Consider the following 18,038-nt stretch of genomic DNA (forward strand, 5'->3'; position numbering starts at 1 on the left):
TGCACAGATGAGAATTGGGCTTTAGTGATGTAGTTCTCCTAGTCTCTTGAGAAGTGATAGCTTAGAAACTAATTATAACAGGCATGTTATGTCTAGAAGAGTGCAGACTATGTGATAGGTAACTCAGCGATATGAGGATCGCATCCATAAAAAAAGGAAGGAACACATTTGTATTTGTAGAGGTTCCTGTTAAAATGCAAAAAATAATGACACATCTTCATCATTTAAGACATAGTTTAATAAAAGCAAACAAATATGAATACAAACTAATAAACACAGAAAAATTCAACTTGCTCACCCATAGTGTGAGAATCCAAATTATGTTATGCCATTATATATATATTTCAAATCTAATAGCTATGTAATGTCACTTCCCTGACGAAAACCAAAATATTTTTAATGTTGCTTTTAAGTATTCTCATGTTTTGCTTGTTCCATGCCTGCAGAGGTAGGTAATTCTGCATGTTAGGAATTGCAAATGAACAACATGTTGTGTTTGCAGATTAACAATCATAATCACTGTCAGCTCTCAAGCTTTAAAGTAAAATGAACATGAAAGGGCACACAAACAGAGAAAATATTTTCTGTACGTTGAACTCTGATCATGTAGGACTTTATAGGTAAAAAGACCTAATGAGGTGACTGTCGGAAACATATTCATTATTACACTTAAATTACCAAAGCAATTTTTTCCTTGACTTACTGAACAGAAGAGAAGCAACTACATTTTGCTGTGACTAAATGGCTAAACAAACTGCACATCCCTCTTACGCACTGACGGCAGAAAGCTGTTGTCTTGTGTAGCCTTCATGCACATAGTTAAAAAAATGATCCAGTCTACTGCTGGAATTACAGCGTATGTTAATAGAAAATGTCACTGGAAGGAGATATGTCATATGAAGAAAAACACACAACTTATTTCTCAGAGGAGAGAAGGCACCAAGGTAATGTTACTGATAATATTTAAAGGTCAAAAGCAGTGCCTGTTTTAAAGGGCATTTTTCATTTACATGATATAGAACGTTTGCAAAGTAGAAGTGGTGGAACAATTTAGGGCAGAAAGTCTGCTGTTTGTGAGTGAGATGATAGCAAGTAGAAAAAGTACCAGAACAAATTATTTTGTTAGCAGCAATTAACAGTGTGAAGCAGTAAGATGGAAGGTTTTAAACTGGAGGGATAATGGAACGAGTTTTAGGGAACCACACAGGTATTTGGGAACATAATCAGCAATGCATTCTGAGAAGCTACATATGCAGGCAGATTTGGTTGACCAATAGGACAATCTCCTGACACGTTCAAGATTGCTTCACTTTGGAGGTAAATTGTTACCTGGGATTCAGCATTCCCATCTTCTCAGTTGCTAAGTACTGTAGCCATCTGTTCCACAATTGGTGAACTAGCATCCTAGTGTACAGAAGATTTGATTATTCTCTTGACAGAATTTGAGATCCATTGTTTAACTACAGAGGCATGCATGTGTCGGCTCATTTAAAAAGCATTAGTCTCCATTGCATCAGTTCTAAAAACTGGAGTTTGTATTGATTCACAGACCACGCCACAGACACATTGATTAAACCACGTGAACATTTCCATGTTGTAGCTTTCTTTCTGTCTGCCATACTGACCTATTGTCCTGTACATTACCTCTTTGTAAGTAATGTGTTTCTTTTACAGATTTTGGAAGGCAGAGAAATAAAAGGCTGTATCAGTGCAGAACCTTATATGCTTGGAGAATTTGTTAAGCTCACCAACAACACTAAAACTGTAAAGAAATATGGTGCAACCGAGTATGGACTGGCCTTTGGGCATTTTACTTACCAGTTTTCCAACTGTAAGGAAATTGTGGTTGATTTACAAGGTAAATATAGTTCTCAGTTTTGCTGAGAATGTTTTATTGGCTTGGGAATGTGCTGCATTCTTTTGCACTTTACTGTGACATCTGCTTACAAATAATGCTTTTATATTCATATATAGTTACTAAGCTTTCAGTCCAGGTGACCACAGAGGAGCCTAGCCCAAATTCCCAGTTGTTTCTAAGAACTAATTACCCATGCTCACTCAATAGTCACATGAGGGTGGAGAGGCTCAAACCTTGTACTACAGGAACTACAGCCTTAACCTGTCATTAACAAGACCTAAGGGAATTCTGTCCTATACCAGAAAAAGCAATACTGTATCCACATGGTTTTGGATAGCACTTTGGTCTTGTTTCTCTCCAGATCTCCTTTGATAGTCCTATATATCATATTGAAGACACAGCTCTGGACAGCATTATTGAGATTTTTTTTCCAAGAACTGGTAATATTCTAGCTAGTTTGTGCTTTGCAAAGACTGATCATTATCATGAGTCCACTAAACATATTTATTCTACATTACAGATCATCCTGTTCCATTTTTTTTTATTCCAGAGTTTTCCTCCGCTCTTGCCTCCTGTTTTGATGCACACTCAGTGCCAAAAGGAAATATTTGTTTTATTTTGCTTTGTTTGGTCTACTTTACAGCAATTTTACATCATTGGTGTAGATGACTGCATTTTATAATTTACTAGATTTTAACCTGCTTTTAATGTAGTTGGAGACTTATAGAGATTCCATGGGTTGTGCTGCATTCTTGGCATTTGGTGTCTGTGACATGGCAGGGCACTTGGTGACTGATGTATAGCAGCTCATCACTTTTTCAGGCAATTTACTGTTCAAGAATCTGTGGTTATTAACCTCCTATTGCATGCTCAGAGACCTAGAATTTAAGTTCGATTACAGACAATGATATACTAAGTCCAAATTCCTGTCTTGGAGTATTCTGTCTTCCCCAAGGCACAGGGATCTCAGGGTTGGTGTGTGTGTGTGTGTGTGTGTGTGTGTGTGTGTGTGTGTGTGTGTGTGTGTGTGTGTGTGTGTGTGTGTGTGTGTGTATGTGTGTGTGTGTGTGTGTGTGTGTGTGTGTGTGTGTGTGTGTGTGTGTGTGTGTGTGTGTGTGTGTGTGTGTGTGTATATATATATATATATATATATATATATGTATGTGTGTGTGTGTGTGTGTGTGTGTATATATATATATATATATATATATATATGTATGTGTGTGTATATATGTGTATATATATATATATATATATATATATATATATATATATATGTGTGTATATATATATATATATATATATATATCTACTTCACTTCGCTGAAAACTCATTTCACTGAATTTCATTTCATCGAGACCAAATCGCCGAAAGCTCATATCACTGAAAACTAATTTCACCGAATCCCATTTCAGAGAAAATAGTAGTGGCAGTGTATATGCCGTTCGCTGCACTGTAGTACGATCCTGGAGTTAGTATATATAGTTAGGGGGTGTGGGGGCATAATCTCCCACCTAGTTTGGTTAAAAACTACTTATTTACCCTCAACAGAAACTGGACAGTATAAAACCAAGCTAGTAGGGGGCTACGCCCCTCCCACACCCCCAATTATATAAACTAACTCCAGGATTGCACTACATTGGGGAAAAGGGCATGTACACTGCCACTACTATTTTTGGTGAAATGGGATTCGGTGAAATACGTTTTCAGTGATTTGAGCTTTCGGCGATTTGGTCTCAGTGAAATGAAATTCAGTGAAATGAGTTTTTGGCGAAGTGAAGTAGATCCATATCGATATATATAAATATATATATATATATATATATATATATATATATATATAGAGAGAGAGAGAGAGAGTAAAGGTGTGGGGACTACAAGGGAGTGGGGCTTGCTGCCCTGCAAAAACATTCTTTTAATGTGTAACAATGAGTTTTACTCTTTATTGTTTGACAAGGACTGTGCTTAAATTTTCACAGTACTGAGTCTGGAACTTGCAATAAGTTTCTGGTTAGTGTAGATTTTCCTTTCCAAAATTTACTGCTGGAGTCATATAGAATAGTGTTAAGAAATGTAAATGTGGAAACAAAATTGCTTCTAAAGACAAATACATTTTGTGTGTTGTCTGCTTAGAGCTTTAATATTTTGAAAATCACTGCAGGATTTGTGTGTAATTTACCAGCACTAAAGAAAGGTATAACCGATTTTTTTTTTTTGTTTGTTTGTTTTTTTTTTTTTTTTTGCAGTGTAAGTATGGTGCTAAAGTAATTTCTGGTCAAATATCAACCTTAAGCATTACCTCAAAATCAACCTTGTCTGGGCCTGTAGGATATCCCAGTCATGATAAAGACAAGCATTTGACCCTGCTTAAGAGAATTCAGAAACAAAAAAAAAAAACTTGGACAGAGAAACAAAAAGGAAGAAAGAAAAAAGACCATGGGAGGCATCCCTTGCACTCTCCTTCAGAGGTGCAATAAGTGTTCAGTCATCCTGGGGTAGAGGGATTTGCCCTTCCATCGGGGTATCTAGAATCCCAAATACTGTTATGTCTGATCATGCACCAGCCAGGTATTATTAGAAATGAGACTACTTCATCTATGCTCTATGTTGAGCTGTACAACAGTTTGCCCTTTCCTAGTACTCCCTTCCCTAGGTTGATCTGCTCTTTACATAGTGCTCTGGTTCTGAATATCAAGAAAGTGGTGGCAGAGGTGACTGTACACAATATATCTGTGCTTGCCCATTTCGTTTTAACATAAGGCTTCCCTTACTCTCTTTTTAGGTTGGGTCAAGGCTCCTTGCTTTTTCAAACCCTTACAGCAGCTTCCTCCTACTCATCCTCATTGAGCCGTTTGCAACCTCCAGTCCAGTTGAGGATGAGTTTTCCATCACAGCCACCAGAGGCAACATCAGTGGGCCAAGTGACCCTCATAAGGTTCCTGACCATGGGGGTCGACACTGTGAATGTTGACAGGGCCATCAGCACCATTGGTAAGGTCATCATTGCTCTAAATCTCATGGGCATTGTTGGCTTTGGGGCTCAGGGTCAATATCTTAGCATGGAAAGTGGACCTAACAAGTTCAGTCTTGATGATTAGGTTTCTGGAGATAGCCTTTATTTCCTTGTAGTCTGGCCTGTAGGGATTAGATTTTGAGTTGAATTAGACTTCAGCTTTGGTGATTTGAGTAAGACCATAGGGTCTGGATCAGGCTTGATGTTGTTGGCCTTTACTTTAACTACATTGGCTTCTGGTTTTGATGCTAGGGTCCTGGGTTTTGTCAACATTAGAGTTAGAGTTTGCACATAACACAAACCCAGCATTTATGCAGTCGATGCACTTGCCGCTGTCATCTACTGCAGAAATCTTGACCTCAACCATGAATTCATGTCTGCTAGAAATTGTAGCTACATACCCCCTTCCTTATCAGAGAGACTAGATGGCACTTGTGTCCTAGAAAACAAACACTGGGCAGGTTGAAACCACACTCCAGCAGCAGACAAAGTTTTGACATCTCTGTCTCTCTACAGATATATGTATATTTTTTCCAGGTGCATTTTTACTGAGGGTTCAAAGAGTGGAATGCCAACAGAGGAAACATTTATATCCTCTTTTGGGTCTAGAAAGTCTTTATCATTCTTCTCCTCAGATGGGTCCCTCTGGAGACGAGGAAGAATGCATCAAGAGGAGGCACTTGGAATCCCTTAAGAATCTACTGTGCCAGACATGGACAAAGTTGACTGCTCAGTTCCCTTGTTCCCCCCAAGATGATCCCTCATTTGATGAAATATTGGAGTTGATGAGGTTAAAGGAAGAATGGCCCACAGAATCACTGTCCTGTCTTCAGTCCATCCTGCAGAAGGCCTTCCTGGTCTCTGCAGTGATTTTCCTTCCCCTGTCACAAAGATAGTATGGTGGTGGTGGTGCAGTGTGTGCCTGGTGAGGAAGCCAGACAAGATATTTTGACCTCCCAATGACCAGCAATGCTGTATGGAGATCACATGCCTGATTGCATTGTGATGGTAACATCCGTACAAAAGGATTCCTCCCTGCAGAGTTCTACCATCTAACCACCACATAATGACTGTAAAGTGATCAAATGGTCCAGGAAGTGTATTTATGTATCCTCTTTTACCTTGATGGTAATAAACTGTATATCACATGTGCACAGATTCTGGTGAGAACTGGCTGACCAGATGAGCCAGTCACTAGAAGAGGTGCCTAACGAGGGCCTAAAATTCAAGTTGCAATCTCAGCTGGCAGTCATCTTTTCTATTAAAAGCTTCAACCAGTATCACACAACTCCGTAGCTGGTGCTGCAAGAGCTGCAGGCATTTACATAAAAAAATGTGTCATCATGTGTAGTTGTGCCCTGTTAATTTACTTAGCATAAATACTTATTGTAACAGTAGATTTAAAGGCTTGAGTGCGTGCTCATTAACATTCCTAAACATCATCATCCCCCTGCTTCAGAGAGGAGAAGAGTTTAATGCATGTATTGTAGACTGCAAGATACCTGAAAATGAAGGGGCTCAAGTAAAACATTTTGGGTGGAGTGAAGAAATTTGTCACCAGGGAAAGTCGGATGCTGAGCTACTAGGGCCTAAGTCATGTCAACAAGGATGCATCTGATCCTTCAGATACTGTGTTAAAAGTACATTACTTCAGATGTCCTTCAAGAATGCAACTGCAGTCATAACATGTGGGTTGTCCTGCCTCAGGCAGCCCTCGGTCGGCCGGATTCCAAAGTCTGGGCCCGACATCGGCTGATGTCGCATTTCTCTCCCACGTCAGAGCGGCTGGAGTATATAAGCATCAGCCGATGCCATTTTCTTCAGTCTTTCTTGCCGTGCGGTGCCCGAAGCAGAAGCAGTTCGCAAGTGCCAGTCGGTCAGCTCCTGTATTCTATGATTCCGAAGTCATCAAAAAAGCTAAGTACCCCATTGGGGACCTTTTCTTGCCTCAGCCGATGTCAGAAATTACTGAAAAAGTTAACAATTGTCTTTTTTGTGGTAAACAAATACCTCATAAGGATTTCCACTCTTACTGCCTCCCTTGCCTGGGCCCAGACCACGACGTCTCGGCCTGTGGAGCCTGTGCTCGCTTCAACAAGCGCACTCTCAGGCGCCGGGCGGAGTTCGCTGAAGACTTTTTCGGCGATAATTTTGCTTATACCATGCCGTCGGATCTTCCGACATCGCAAACTCCCAAAAAGCGAAAAGACCGGGACCGACATCCTCGGCCCGCGTCTACTACCGACTCCACGCCAAAACCTAGCGCGAGTGCTCCGGTTCCCTCTGAGACGGTCTCTCCACCGCTCCGAACCGAAGACACCGCATTACCAACGACTCCGATTCCAGACATTACTCCGACGCCAGTTATAGATTTTCCTCCGGATACCGAAACCGAGGAAATGCCCGAGACCATTGCTGTAGACAAGGTCACTCCCGCACGTGGAGCTGCCAGGCCTCCTATGGCCATGTCTATTAAGGCCTACACTAGGGCTAAGGCAGCCAGCAAAACAAAGCATATTACTTCTAGATCCTTACCTCAGCCGACTCCAGAGACACAAATTATGTCCATGGCTGCTGATTTAATTTCCATGATTAGAGGTTCGCAGACCCATCCAGAGAGAGCATCCCAGCCTCCTCCTGATAAAAGGCCCCGGGTTGAACCCTCTGACCCTACTCCTTCAATTGAAGACTCTGAGGGCTCTGTCCACTCTGATAGCCAGGAAGAGCTCTTCCAGACCTATGAGGACTCAGAGGCAGAAGATTCCATACCTTTGGCCTCCCCACCTGAGGATATTTCCTTTGGGGAAGTTCTGCACACCATGAGGGAACATTTCAAGTGGCAGGGCCAGGAATATTCTGATTCCAGGAAACGCCTTAGGACTTTCCTTAAGAAGCCTCAGCACAGGCCCTTAGCTATTTCTCCTGTACTTGATGTTCTGGATGATTTGTATTCTGATTCTAGTGCTACCCCTGATACTCTCCCTCCTGCACCAGCCAAGCCAGACAGGTATTACAGGGTCCCTGAAACTCATTCCCATTTATTCAGGGCCCACGCTGTTGATTTGGAAACCATCTCACAGGGGCCTAAAGGAGTTTCAGCTTCCACCTCAAAAAATCCTTTACCCTCCAACAGGGAAGCAAGGTCATTAGAGAGATGGGGTAAAAAGGTTTACACTTCCACTACCCTATCTATGAGAGCTTTAAATTGCCTTTTTCATATGTTCCAATATCAGGATTATCTTTTAGAAGATTTACAAAAAACACTAGCTTCTCCTGATCCTTTAGACAGGAAGACTTTGCAGGAAGCTGTACATAACACTCAGCAAGTAAGCAATCACTTCCTGCAGTGTGGATATGATGCACTGGAAGCTTCATGTAGGGCAGCTATGACAGGGGCAGTGATGCGAAGACATGCTTGGTTAAAAGATCAACCTCTACCAGATCATGTAAAAGCAAAGCTTCTGGATGCACCTTTGGAAAAGAACAAGCTTTTTGGTGCAAATGCTAAGGATGTACTAAAGACCATCGAAGAAAAAGCAAAGTCAGTTCAAACTGTAAAGGATTTCCTCCAGGTTCAACCCCCCAGATTCAGTAGGAATTGGCCTTCAAAAAACTGGTGCTTTCCTAATCCAGAAAAGTTTCAAAGGGGTAAGAACAGGCGTGGCCGAGGAAGAGGCCAATACAGAGGCCCTTACAGGGGCGTCAATGGCAGCCAGGAAACCAAAGAGGTGACGAGGGGTTTCTCCTGCCCAACAACCACAATCTCAATGACTTTCCTCTACTACCGCCTACCAGGGAACAACTGGAAGCTCCCTTGGGCGGAAATTATGTCTGTTTGCAGAAAGCTGGCACAGACTGACAAAGGACAAATGGATTTTGGACATTATAGACCGAGGGTACAGGTTTCATTTTCATACCTTACCAAGAAAACAAGGCATGCCAAATCTACCACAACATCAAAGGGCAGAGGCTATCAAGCAAATCTCTCTGCTAACTCAAATGAAAGCAATAGAAAGAGTTCCACAACAAGAACAAGAACAGGGATTTTACTCAAGACTGTTCCTTGTTCCAAGAAAAGAAACTCAATGGAGACCAATACTGGACTTGTCCGCATTAAACACCTTTCTCATAGTACCAAAGTTCAAAATGCTGACTCTACAGCAACTTCTTCCCATGCTGGGCAAGGAGTCGTGGCTGATTACTCTGGACTTCAAGGAGGCATACCTGCATGTCCCTATCAGACACAGTTGCAGAAGATACCTCAGATTTCTTGCAGGGCCAGAGCATTATCAATTCTCAGCATTGCCATTTGGCTTATCTACTGCGCCCAGAGTGTTTACAAAATGCCTGGCTTCAGTAATTGCTCATTGCAGGCTCCAGGGTATACAAATTTACCCGTACCTGGACGACTGCCTCATACAAGCGGACGACAAATTGATGTTGACAAAAAATCTGGAATATGTCATACGATTACTTCAAGCTCTGGGATACACAGTCAACTTCCAAAAGTCAAGACTGCAGCCATCCCAGCAAATAATCTTCTTAGGAGCCAAACTAGACACAGCCTCTCAAATGGCTTACCTGACAGAAGACAAGCAAGAGAAGTTAACTCAATACTTCAAAGGTTTAGCAAAGCTCACCCAGATGACTGCAAGGAGAGTCCTACAGGCTCTGGGTTACATGGCATCCTGCATCCTACTGGTTCCATTAGCAAAACTACACATGAGAAAGCTTCAATGGTACCCGTCTCAGCACAGCAACAACTTGGAGACAATCATACCACTCATCCCATGCTTACAAAAGGAATTCCTATGGTGGGCTTGGTGAGCCAGGAAAACACAGGTTTGTCATTCAAAAAGCCACAGATAACACAGACCATGACTACAGGCGCCTCAGACCTCGGATGGGGGGCGCACATGGAAGGCAGATGTATACAAGGACAATGGTCTCCAAAGGAAACACATCTGCATATAAATCAAAAGGAAATGCTGGCAGTAATGCATGCTATCGAGGCTTTTCAAAACCAACTCCAGCAAGGTCACTTAATGTTACGGACAGACAACACCACTGTGATGTGGTACATAAACAAGCAGGGGGGCACTCACTCTTATCCCCTTTGCAGACTGACAATGCAGCTTTGGGAGAAATCACTGAGTCTAAACATCCAGTTGCAATCACAGTTTGTTCCAGGAAAAGGCAATGTGTTGGCGGACAGCCTAAGCAGGAATTTCACAGATCCACACGAGTGGAGGTTGCATCCGAAGGCCTTCAGACAACTCACTTCGACATGGGGCAAGCCAGAAGTGGACCTTTTTGCCTCTCACCTCAATCATCTACTACCAAAATTTTGCACAAGGACATACCATCCAAAGGCTTGGAAAATAGATGCTCTTTCATTCAACTGGAACTCCCTAGCAATCTATGCATTCCCACCTCTGCCACTGATGACCTCAGTATTACTAAAGATCAAAGCAGAGAAGCCCAAGGGAATCATAATAGCTCCGGATTGGCCAAGACAACACTGGTACCCACTACTACGGAGCATATGTCACACCAGGAGGTGGGCCCTCCCTCAGTGGCCTCTACGTTTGACTCAGCACAATTTCGAAACACTGCATCCAAACCTTCAAACTCTGCAGCTAACAGCCTGGGAGATCCCATAAATACATTCAACTTACCTCTCTCCAAGGAAGTTCAGCGGATACTAACAGAGGCTCGAAGACCATCCACCAGAAAGGTCTACTTAGCAAAGTGGAAAAGATTCAGCAATTGGAATACCATCAAAGGACATGATGCATCATTGCTGAACATCCCACTTATCTTGGAATATTTGGCAGATATGTTACAGAGTGGCCTCTCATATTCGTCAATAAAAATACATGCATCTGCTATTTCAGCCAGATACAACACTGATCCTCCTGTTTTTTCTCACCCCTTACTAAGGCAATTCCTCAGGGGAATCAACATTAAGCCACCAAGAAAGGCCCCAGTGCCAGCCTGGGACCTCAATTTTGTCTTAGAAAAACTGACTCTACCTCCTTTTGAGCCAGCAGCTTCAGTTGACTTGCAATTTCTCTCATGGAAAACAGCCTTCCTGTTGGCAATTACCTCAGCAAGAAGGGTTTCGGAACTACAGGCCCTAATGGCAATACCACCCTTTATTATTTTCCACAGAGACAGGGTTTCATTAAGGACCAACCCTACCTTTATGCCAAAGGTGGTATCTAGGGTTTCTCTAAATCAAGCCATCCATCTGCCTGCCTTCTTCCCCAATCCTGAGAATAAGGGGGAAAGGATTTTACATACCTTGGACATTCATAGACAACTTCGATACTACCTGGACAGAACCAAGGCCAGTAGGAAGTCTGAACAGCTTTTTATAGCTTACGCCCCTGCAGTCCAAGGAAAAGCAATTTCAAAACAGACTATTTCTAAATGGATTGGACATTGCATCAGATTCTGTTATTCCTATCATGGAAAGACTGTTCCAGCCTATGTCAGACCACATTCCACCAGAGCTACAGCCACCTCTACAGCATTTTTAAGAGGGGTGCCTACAAAGGACATTCTAGAAGCTGCTACATGGAGCTCCGTGCATACATTCTCATAACACTACAATCTCCCCCTATACTCCAGATCCAGAGCAGGCTTTGCTTCGGCAGTCCTGCAGGGTTTGATTGCCACACCATCTCTTTCCTAGAGCATACCTCCTCCCCTAGCTAAGCTATGGTATTCTACCCACGTTATGACTGCAGTTGCATTCTTGAAGGACATAGTACAGTTTTGTACCTACCATAAATGTAGATGTCCGAGAGACATGCAACTGCAGTCGGGTTTACCCTCCCTACATACCCCTCTATGCTTAGGGTCCACTCCTATCCCTCTCTCTCTTAGCTGGGGATATCTGTTATGGTGTATTTGTTTTATTGCTCATGTATTTGTTTGGAATCCTGTTTTTGTCTTCCAGTTTGATTACAGCCTTCCTTGGAGGGCACCTGGCATCTGGGGCAAGAAACACTGAAGAAAATGGCGTCAGCTGATGCTTATATACTCCAGCCGCTCTGACGTGGGAGAGAAATGCGACATCAGCCGACGTCGGACCCAGACTTTGGAATCCGGCCGACCGAGGGCTGCCTGAGGCAGGACAACCCACATGTTATGACTGCAGTTGCATGTCTCTCGGACATCTACATTTATGGTAGGTACAAAACTGTACTTTTCCTCATGTGTGGTTTAAAATGTGACAGCTTCAGGTACTTTCAGCAAATTTAACTACACCATGTGCTGGGAAGAGATTTTTCTTTTAACTTACTTTGATAATGGTTATCAAATGTGCTTTTATCTTCCTAATTGTTACTGTTACTACAGGACAGATGTATTAATATTTCCAAGATGTGCAGTACTTATACTAGGACTTAGCACCATCTGAGGGGCTGTTTACTGTTCATTTCATCAAATCCCCATAGGCAAGTATGCATCACATTAAGTAGTAATATTTGTAGTAACATTTACATTCATAAAATTTGTAACTGATTTTAAATTTCTGGCAGCTTACACAGTTGATTGTGACTAAAAGCTGTTAACTTTGGAAGCTGCTAATGAGCTACATCCTGTAGTCCAGGGTTTGATTCCCCATAGCCTCCATTTATCTACTATGTGACTCTGACCAAGACACTTAATCAGACAATGGTAACCCTAAAAAAGATCCATACAAGTCAGTGCTGTACACACTTACCAAACACAAACAGCCAAACAAATAGCAAGTAGCTTTTCATTCAGAAACAAAATCACTTTTCATTTTTCAGAAACAAACTCTCACTGAACATATTTTTCAGGTTGCGAGGGTGTATGGCAGACTTTGTTAATGCATCATTGTTTCATTAGCTGTTTCCTGAATCCAGGCATATATGTGTGAGTGTTGCTCTTCTAAGTTCTACAGATGTGATCCATCACATTGACCTATAATTAACAACAGCAAATTTGGCTTAAAAGATAGATTGATAAACCCTCATTATACAGTATGATTTATGAGCTTTAATATTTTAAAATGTGCACACCGATTACACAAACCAATCAGTGTGTCCATTGTAAACATAGAGTATAGCATGTAGATGAGTTGGGTGCTGAAAATGAGTATCACTACAGCAACTGGCTACCAAACTGATAGCATTCACAGCTACTGTCTTTCTTTTATGGATTCTTCTCTTTAAGTCCTGTTGCTGTCCAAAGGTGGGCAAGTTATCTTCCAATATATTCTCAGACATTTGCTTTTGGCTATGTTTGCTGTCGCCTAGTTGAATACTGGTTAAAGCAGAAATAACATTTTCATACAGTAGGCTTCCATCCATACAACACCTACTTAAATGGAATATATACAGTTTGAATCGTTGCATCACATATTTTTTCCTTCTCAGATGGCATGACCAAAAAGCATTGGATGTGTCATCTTTAGCATCACTGCTAAGGACAGGCTTAAATAGCCATTTGTATCCATCCTAAAATGACTGTATAGCAGGCATGGAAACCTAAGTAAAGGACCTCTATAGGCAATATATATATATATATATATATATATATATATATATATATATATATATATATATTTATAGTTGGGTATACTTCAAATAATCGAAAACCTACATACCCGAAAATGAAACCATCGAGATGACAATACCAAATCTGCATTTAAACGACTCCTCACATAACCGACAATCTACCCAGGGAAAGGAGGCAGTCTGCCAACATTTGGAAGTTTGCCTTTTTCCCCACTGTAGTGCGATCTTGGAGTTTGTATAATTAGTTAGGGGGGTATGGGGGTTCAGAATGCTTTGGTGTCATTTTTTTGTGTGTGTTGACCGACTGCCTCCTTTCCCTGGGTAAGTAGTTATGTGAGAAGTCGTTTAAATGCAGATTTGATGTTGTTGTCTCAGTCTTTTCCTTTTCAGGTATGCAGGTTTTCAGTTATTTGAAGTAGACCCATTTATGTTTTTTTTTTTATCTTGGCATGAAACCAGCCAGCACCAGAATAACTACTTATTACTAATTTTATTTCACTTTTTTTGTAACTTTGAATGCTGTCAGGGATCAGGCTAGCTGCCTTGTTCTTGCTTTCCTGGAAAGCTGCTACTTTCCCATAATGCACTGTGAGGGTACAGTTAATGAGACTGCAGTGCTGGGTCAGATCATAGTCCCATTCACTTAGAATGGAAGTAGTAAGAAATACTTTCAAGTCTGAGAATCTCCAGTAAATGTCAGAGATTTTTGTACAGTACCCTACCAGTACATTATGCAGCTTTCCCGTAAAACATGATCATGGCAGCTTTCCTGAAACCTGATGGCATTCAGTGGTACAAATGAAATAAAATTAGTAATGAGTAGTTATTCTCCAACAGATCCTTCCAGCACTCCTGAAAGGAGATCAGTTGTTCACCACTGGAGGCAGTCAGTAGTCATCTTTCCTTGCAGCTGATAGCCTGGCTATTGATTACAAAAGATACATAGGTGCAGAGGATTATTTCAACAGGTTATATAATACCCCCCAAACGGTGAACAAAATTACCGATGTTCCACCCAGTCAGAGGAAAGAAGCAGCACAAGAAATAAAAAGCTGCTGGAAAAGAGAGTCATTCAAGAGGTTCCCCCAGACCTCAAAAAAATCTGGAATCTACTCAAGATTCTTCTTAGTGCCAAAGAAAACAGGGGACTGGAGACCATGTTTGGATCTCAGCAATCTGAACAAATCATTTCAGGACACGAATGTCTGGATTATCACGGTTCAGTCCATTCTGCCTTTCCTGCACAAGGATGATTGGATGTGTTCAGTAGTTTTTCAAGATGTGCACGATCACATAAAAATTAGAAGACAATCCAGAAGATACCTGCACTTCCAGCTGAAAGCCAGTCATTATCAATTCAGATCTTTGCCCTTTGGCCTCACCACAGCCCCCAGGGTGTTCACAAATGCACTGCAGGAGTAGCAGCTCACTTGAGACTGCAGGGATTCCTGGTTTACCTTACGTGGACGACTGGCTCATAACTGCTCAGACCAAGCATCTACCAATAAAAGCATGAGATTATGTATTCTGGCTGTGCTCTCAGCTAGGAATTACCATCAGTCATAACAAATCCCAGCTAGAACCTTCTCTAGTATTAGAGTTCATAGGGGCTTTGTTAAATATGGTTTCAGTGACAGCAACCCTTACCTTGCCAAGGGTACAGACTATTCAGTTCCAAGTCAGAAAGATAATTCAAAATTCTTCTCCACCAGCTAGGTTGAGTCCCCAAGCCTTGGAATCAGTGTCTGCTGCTATAGTTTTAGTTCTGTTACCAAGATACCGTATAAGAATTCTTCAATGAACTCCAGCAACTTAGTGATCCATTTTGCCCCAGCCTTTGTCCACCTCAATCAGAAAACTTAAACATGTGAAACTTATCTCTTGTGGTGGATTCACTCAGATCAGATTTTACAAAGCCATCCCTTCATCCTCCCTCAGCCCAAGGCCATAGTGAGTATGGTTGCTTCCCAAATAGGGGGTCCGAGGCACCTGGTCCCCAGAAGAGGCCAACATGCATATCAATGTTTTAGAAATGAGAGCAATACTCCTAGTGTTGCAGGCCTTCCAAGACTGTCTTCCTTCTGGAACTATTGCAATTCAGACGGACAATATGTCAGTAGTTTGTTACATCAACAAACAAGTAGGAACCAGATCCTACCCCTTGTGTCAAGAAGCTCTGAGAATGTGGCAGTGGGTGATCTCATCCAACTGATTTTTGATAACAAGGCACATTCCAAGGAAATCCAAAGTGATAGCAGACAAGTTGAGCAGGTCCATTTTACTGCCTCATGAGTGGTCTCTCAACATGAAAGTTGCGGAAAAGATATTCTGCCAGTGTGACCTCTTTGCATCTCACCTGAACAGCAAGTGCAAGCATGTTCTTTGCCCTGATCTCCTTACCTGGGAATCACAAAGAGATGCTCTCCTCCATGATTGGCTCCCTCAGTCTCTTCCCTGCTTAGCCTTCGACCCCTCTAATCCCCACATTTCCCCAGAAAGCTTCTTGATTGAAGAGCACAGTCATCCTCATTGCCCCTTATTGCCTCATCATATTTGGTTCCCCTTTTTTTGGCTTCATCTTGTTCACCCACCTTGGAGTCTGGATCTATTTCCAGACATTCTATCGCACCTCACAGGCATGATTCATCCAGACATTTTAGGCCTAAAGGTGACCGCATGGTTTCTCCAATTCCATTGATAGAGAGACATTCCAGGCTGCCTCCCCTGTCCATCCCATTTTTTAACCTTCTCATAAGGCTTCCACCAGGAAGATTTACAAAAGTAAATGAAAAAGATTTGTTCTTTGGGCACAGCAGAAAGACATTGACCCCTTTTCAGCACCAGTGCCTAAAGTTCTTGAGTTTTTAGCTACAATTTTTAATGAAGGAGCTTGCTCCCCAACTGTTAAAATACAATTAGCTGCCATCTCTAATCTTCATGTAGGCGCGAACAATTCTACCTTAGCTTTTTCAAAACTTTGCAAAGCTTAATAAAGGGAACTTTTTTCTTAGCCCCCTTTTAAAGATCCAACCCCACCATGGGATTTGAATTTAGTTTTACAAGCTTTGACTCAATCTCCATTTGAACCATCAGTGAAGTGTAAACTAAAAATTTTAACCTGGAAACCTATCATTTTAATAGCCATAACCTCTGCTAGAAGAGTTTTGGAACTTCAAGCCTTAGCTTCTAAGCGCCCTGATTTGATTTTTCATAAAGATAGGGTAGCATTACGAACCAACCTATCCTTCCTTCCTAAGGTGGTATCAGAATCCAGCATTAATCAATCTGTCAGTCTTCCAGTATTCTTTCCATATTTCACGAATAAAGATGAATACATGTTACTCATGTTAGATGCTCACAGACAGTTATGTTTCTATGTACATAGAATGAAATATTTTTTAAAAATATCAGACCAATTATTTGTCTCCTTTTCAGAATCAAAACTGGGCAGGCCAGGTACCAAAGTAACTTTAGCCAAATGGCTAACTGATTGCATTTCCTTTGTTTATAGCAATTTGGGTTTGTCTCTCCCAAAACCTTTAGGACATCATTCAACCAGGTCCATGGCAACTTCATCAGTGTTTTTATCCAGATCTTTCATGGATGATATTTGTGCAGCTGCAACTTGGGCTAATCCTCATACCTTTATTACTCATTACAAATTGGATCTGGTCTCTAGGGGAAGAGCAGCCTTCGGCTCAACAGTGCTCTGGCCTATTTGTTGAGAAACAAATGAAGATTGGCAATATCAGATAAAGAAGTTATGTACTCACCATAACATTCCATCTGTGTTGTTTATTTTCATTCTTCCTCACCTACCCTCCTTCCGACCCCCTACCATTTTCTTTATGACTTCTGGAAGAATGGTTAGATGCTGGGGGAACCAGTGTTCCCACATTTGAGCTCCAAATACTGGTTTCTATCATATTTATTGTTCCTTAGTTTCTAATTAGCAAAATGATCAGCAAACAAGATATGAGGTATGGAGGGGAACTAAGGTATTGTGGGTAAGGGAGGAGCTTGAGAGTTTTCAGTATACACGAGCTGTAAAAAGCAGTCGAGTCAGATCTGAACCCATTTGTTGAGGAAGAATGAAAATGGACAACACAGATGTAACGCTATGGTGACTACATAACTTCTTTCTCTTCTATAATTAAGGGTCAGTATATTTGTGACAGATACTTTATGTAGTGATTTGTTGAGTGTTTTTGCATTAATTGTGTCTTAAAACATGTGGCGAGGATTTTGCCAGCGCTCAGGACCGTGCCAGTTTATTATACATATGTGATATTCCAAATGGTTTATTGGCAATTAGCATTAGTCTCCCTATTTAAAAATAGCATGCATTTAAGACACAACACTATACCATTACTGGTGGTGTTTATAAAATGTCTACAATTCAGCACAGCTTCCTGCCCTAAGCAAAAGTTATTTCGGAATCTTGGGTATGTTTTATTGTTTGTTTCTGCAAGTTTGAATGAAGCTCACCATAATCCATATGCAACGTAACTGAGGTCATGACTGAAAATGGTACTTAGACCAATTCACTTGCCTGATTAAATATACGTAATACCTAATTGTACTGAGCTCTTACATTACACAGTAAAGTGTT

The 18,038-nt window shown here is 41.4% G+C and overlaps 1 protein-coding gene across 2 annotated transcripts in view; it reads left to right on the forward strand.

Moving 5' to 3' along the window:
• Positions 1-18,038, forward strand: part of ALPK1 (alpha kinase 1) — an 873,475-nt gene that overhangs the window by 852,020 nt on the left and 3,417 nt on the right. For both annotated transcript variants that reach the window (XM_044061550.1, XM_044061549.1), the window contains exon 14: positions 1,675-1,858. In XM_044061550.1, coding sequence (XP_043917485.1) covers positions 1,675-1,858 — 184 coding nt within the window. The remainder of the gene's footprint in view (positions 1-1,674; positions 1,859-18,038) is intronic.

The sequence above is a fragment of the Protopterus annectens genome, chromosome 2.part0 (genome assembly GCF_019279795.1).
Source record: "Protopterus annectens isolate FY-2018-M chromosome 2.part0, PAN1.0, whole genome shotgun sequence".
Classification (NCBI taxonomy): domain Eukaryota; kingdom Metazoa; phylum Chordata; order Ceratodontiformes; family Protopteridae; genus Protopterus; species Protopterus annectens.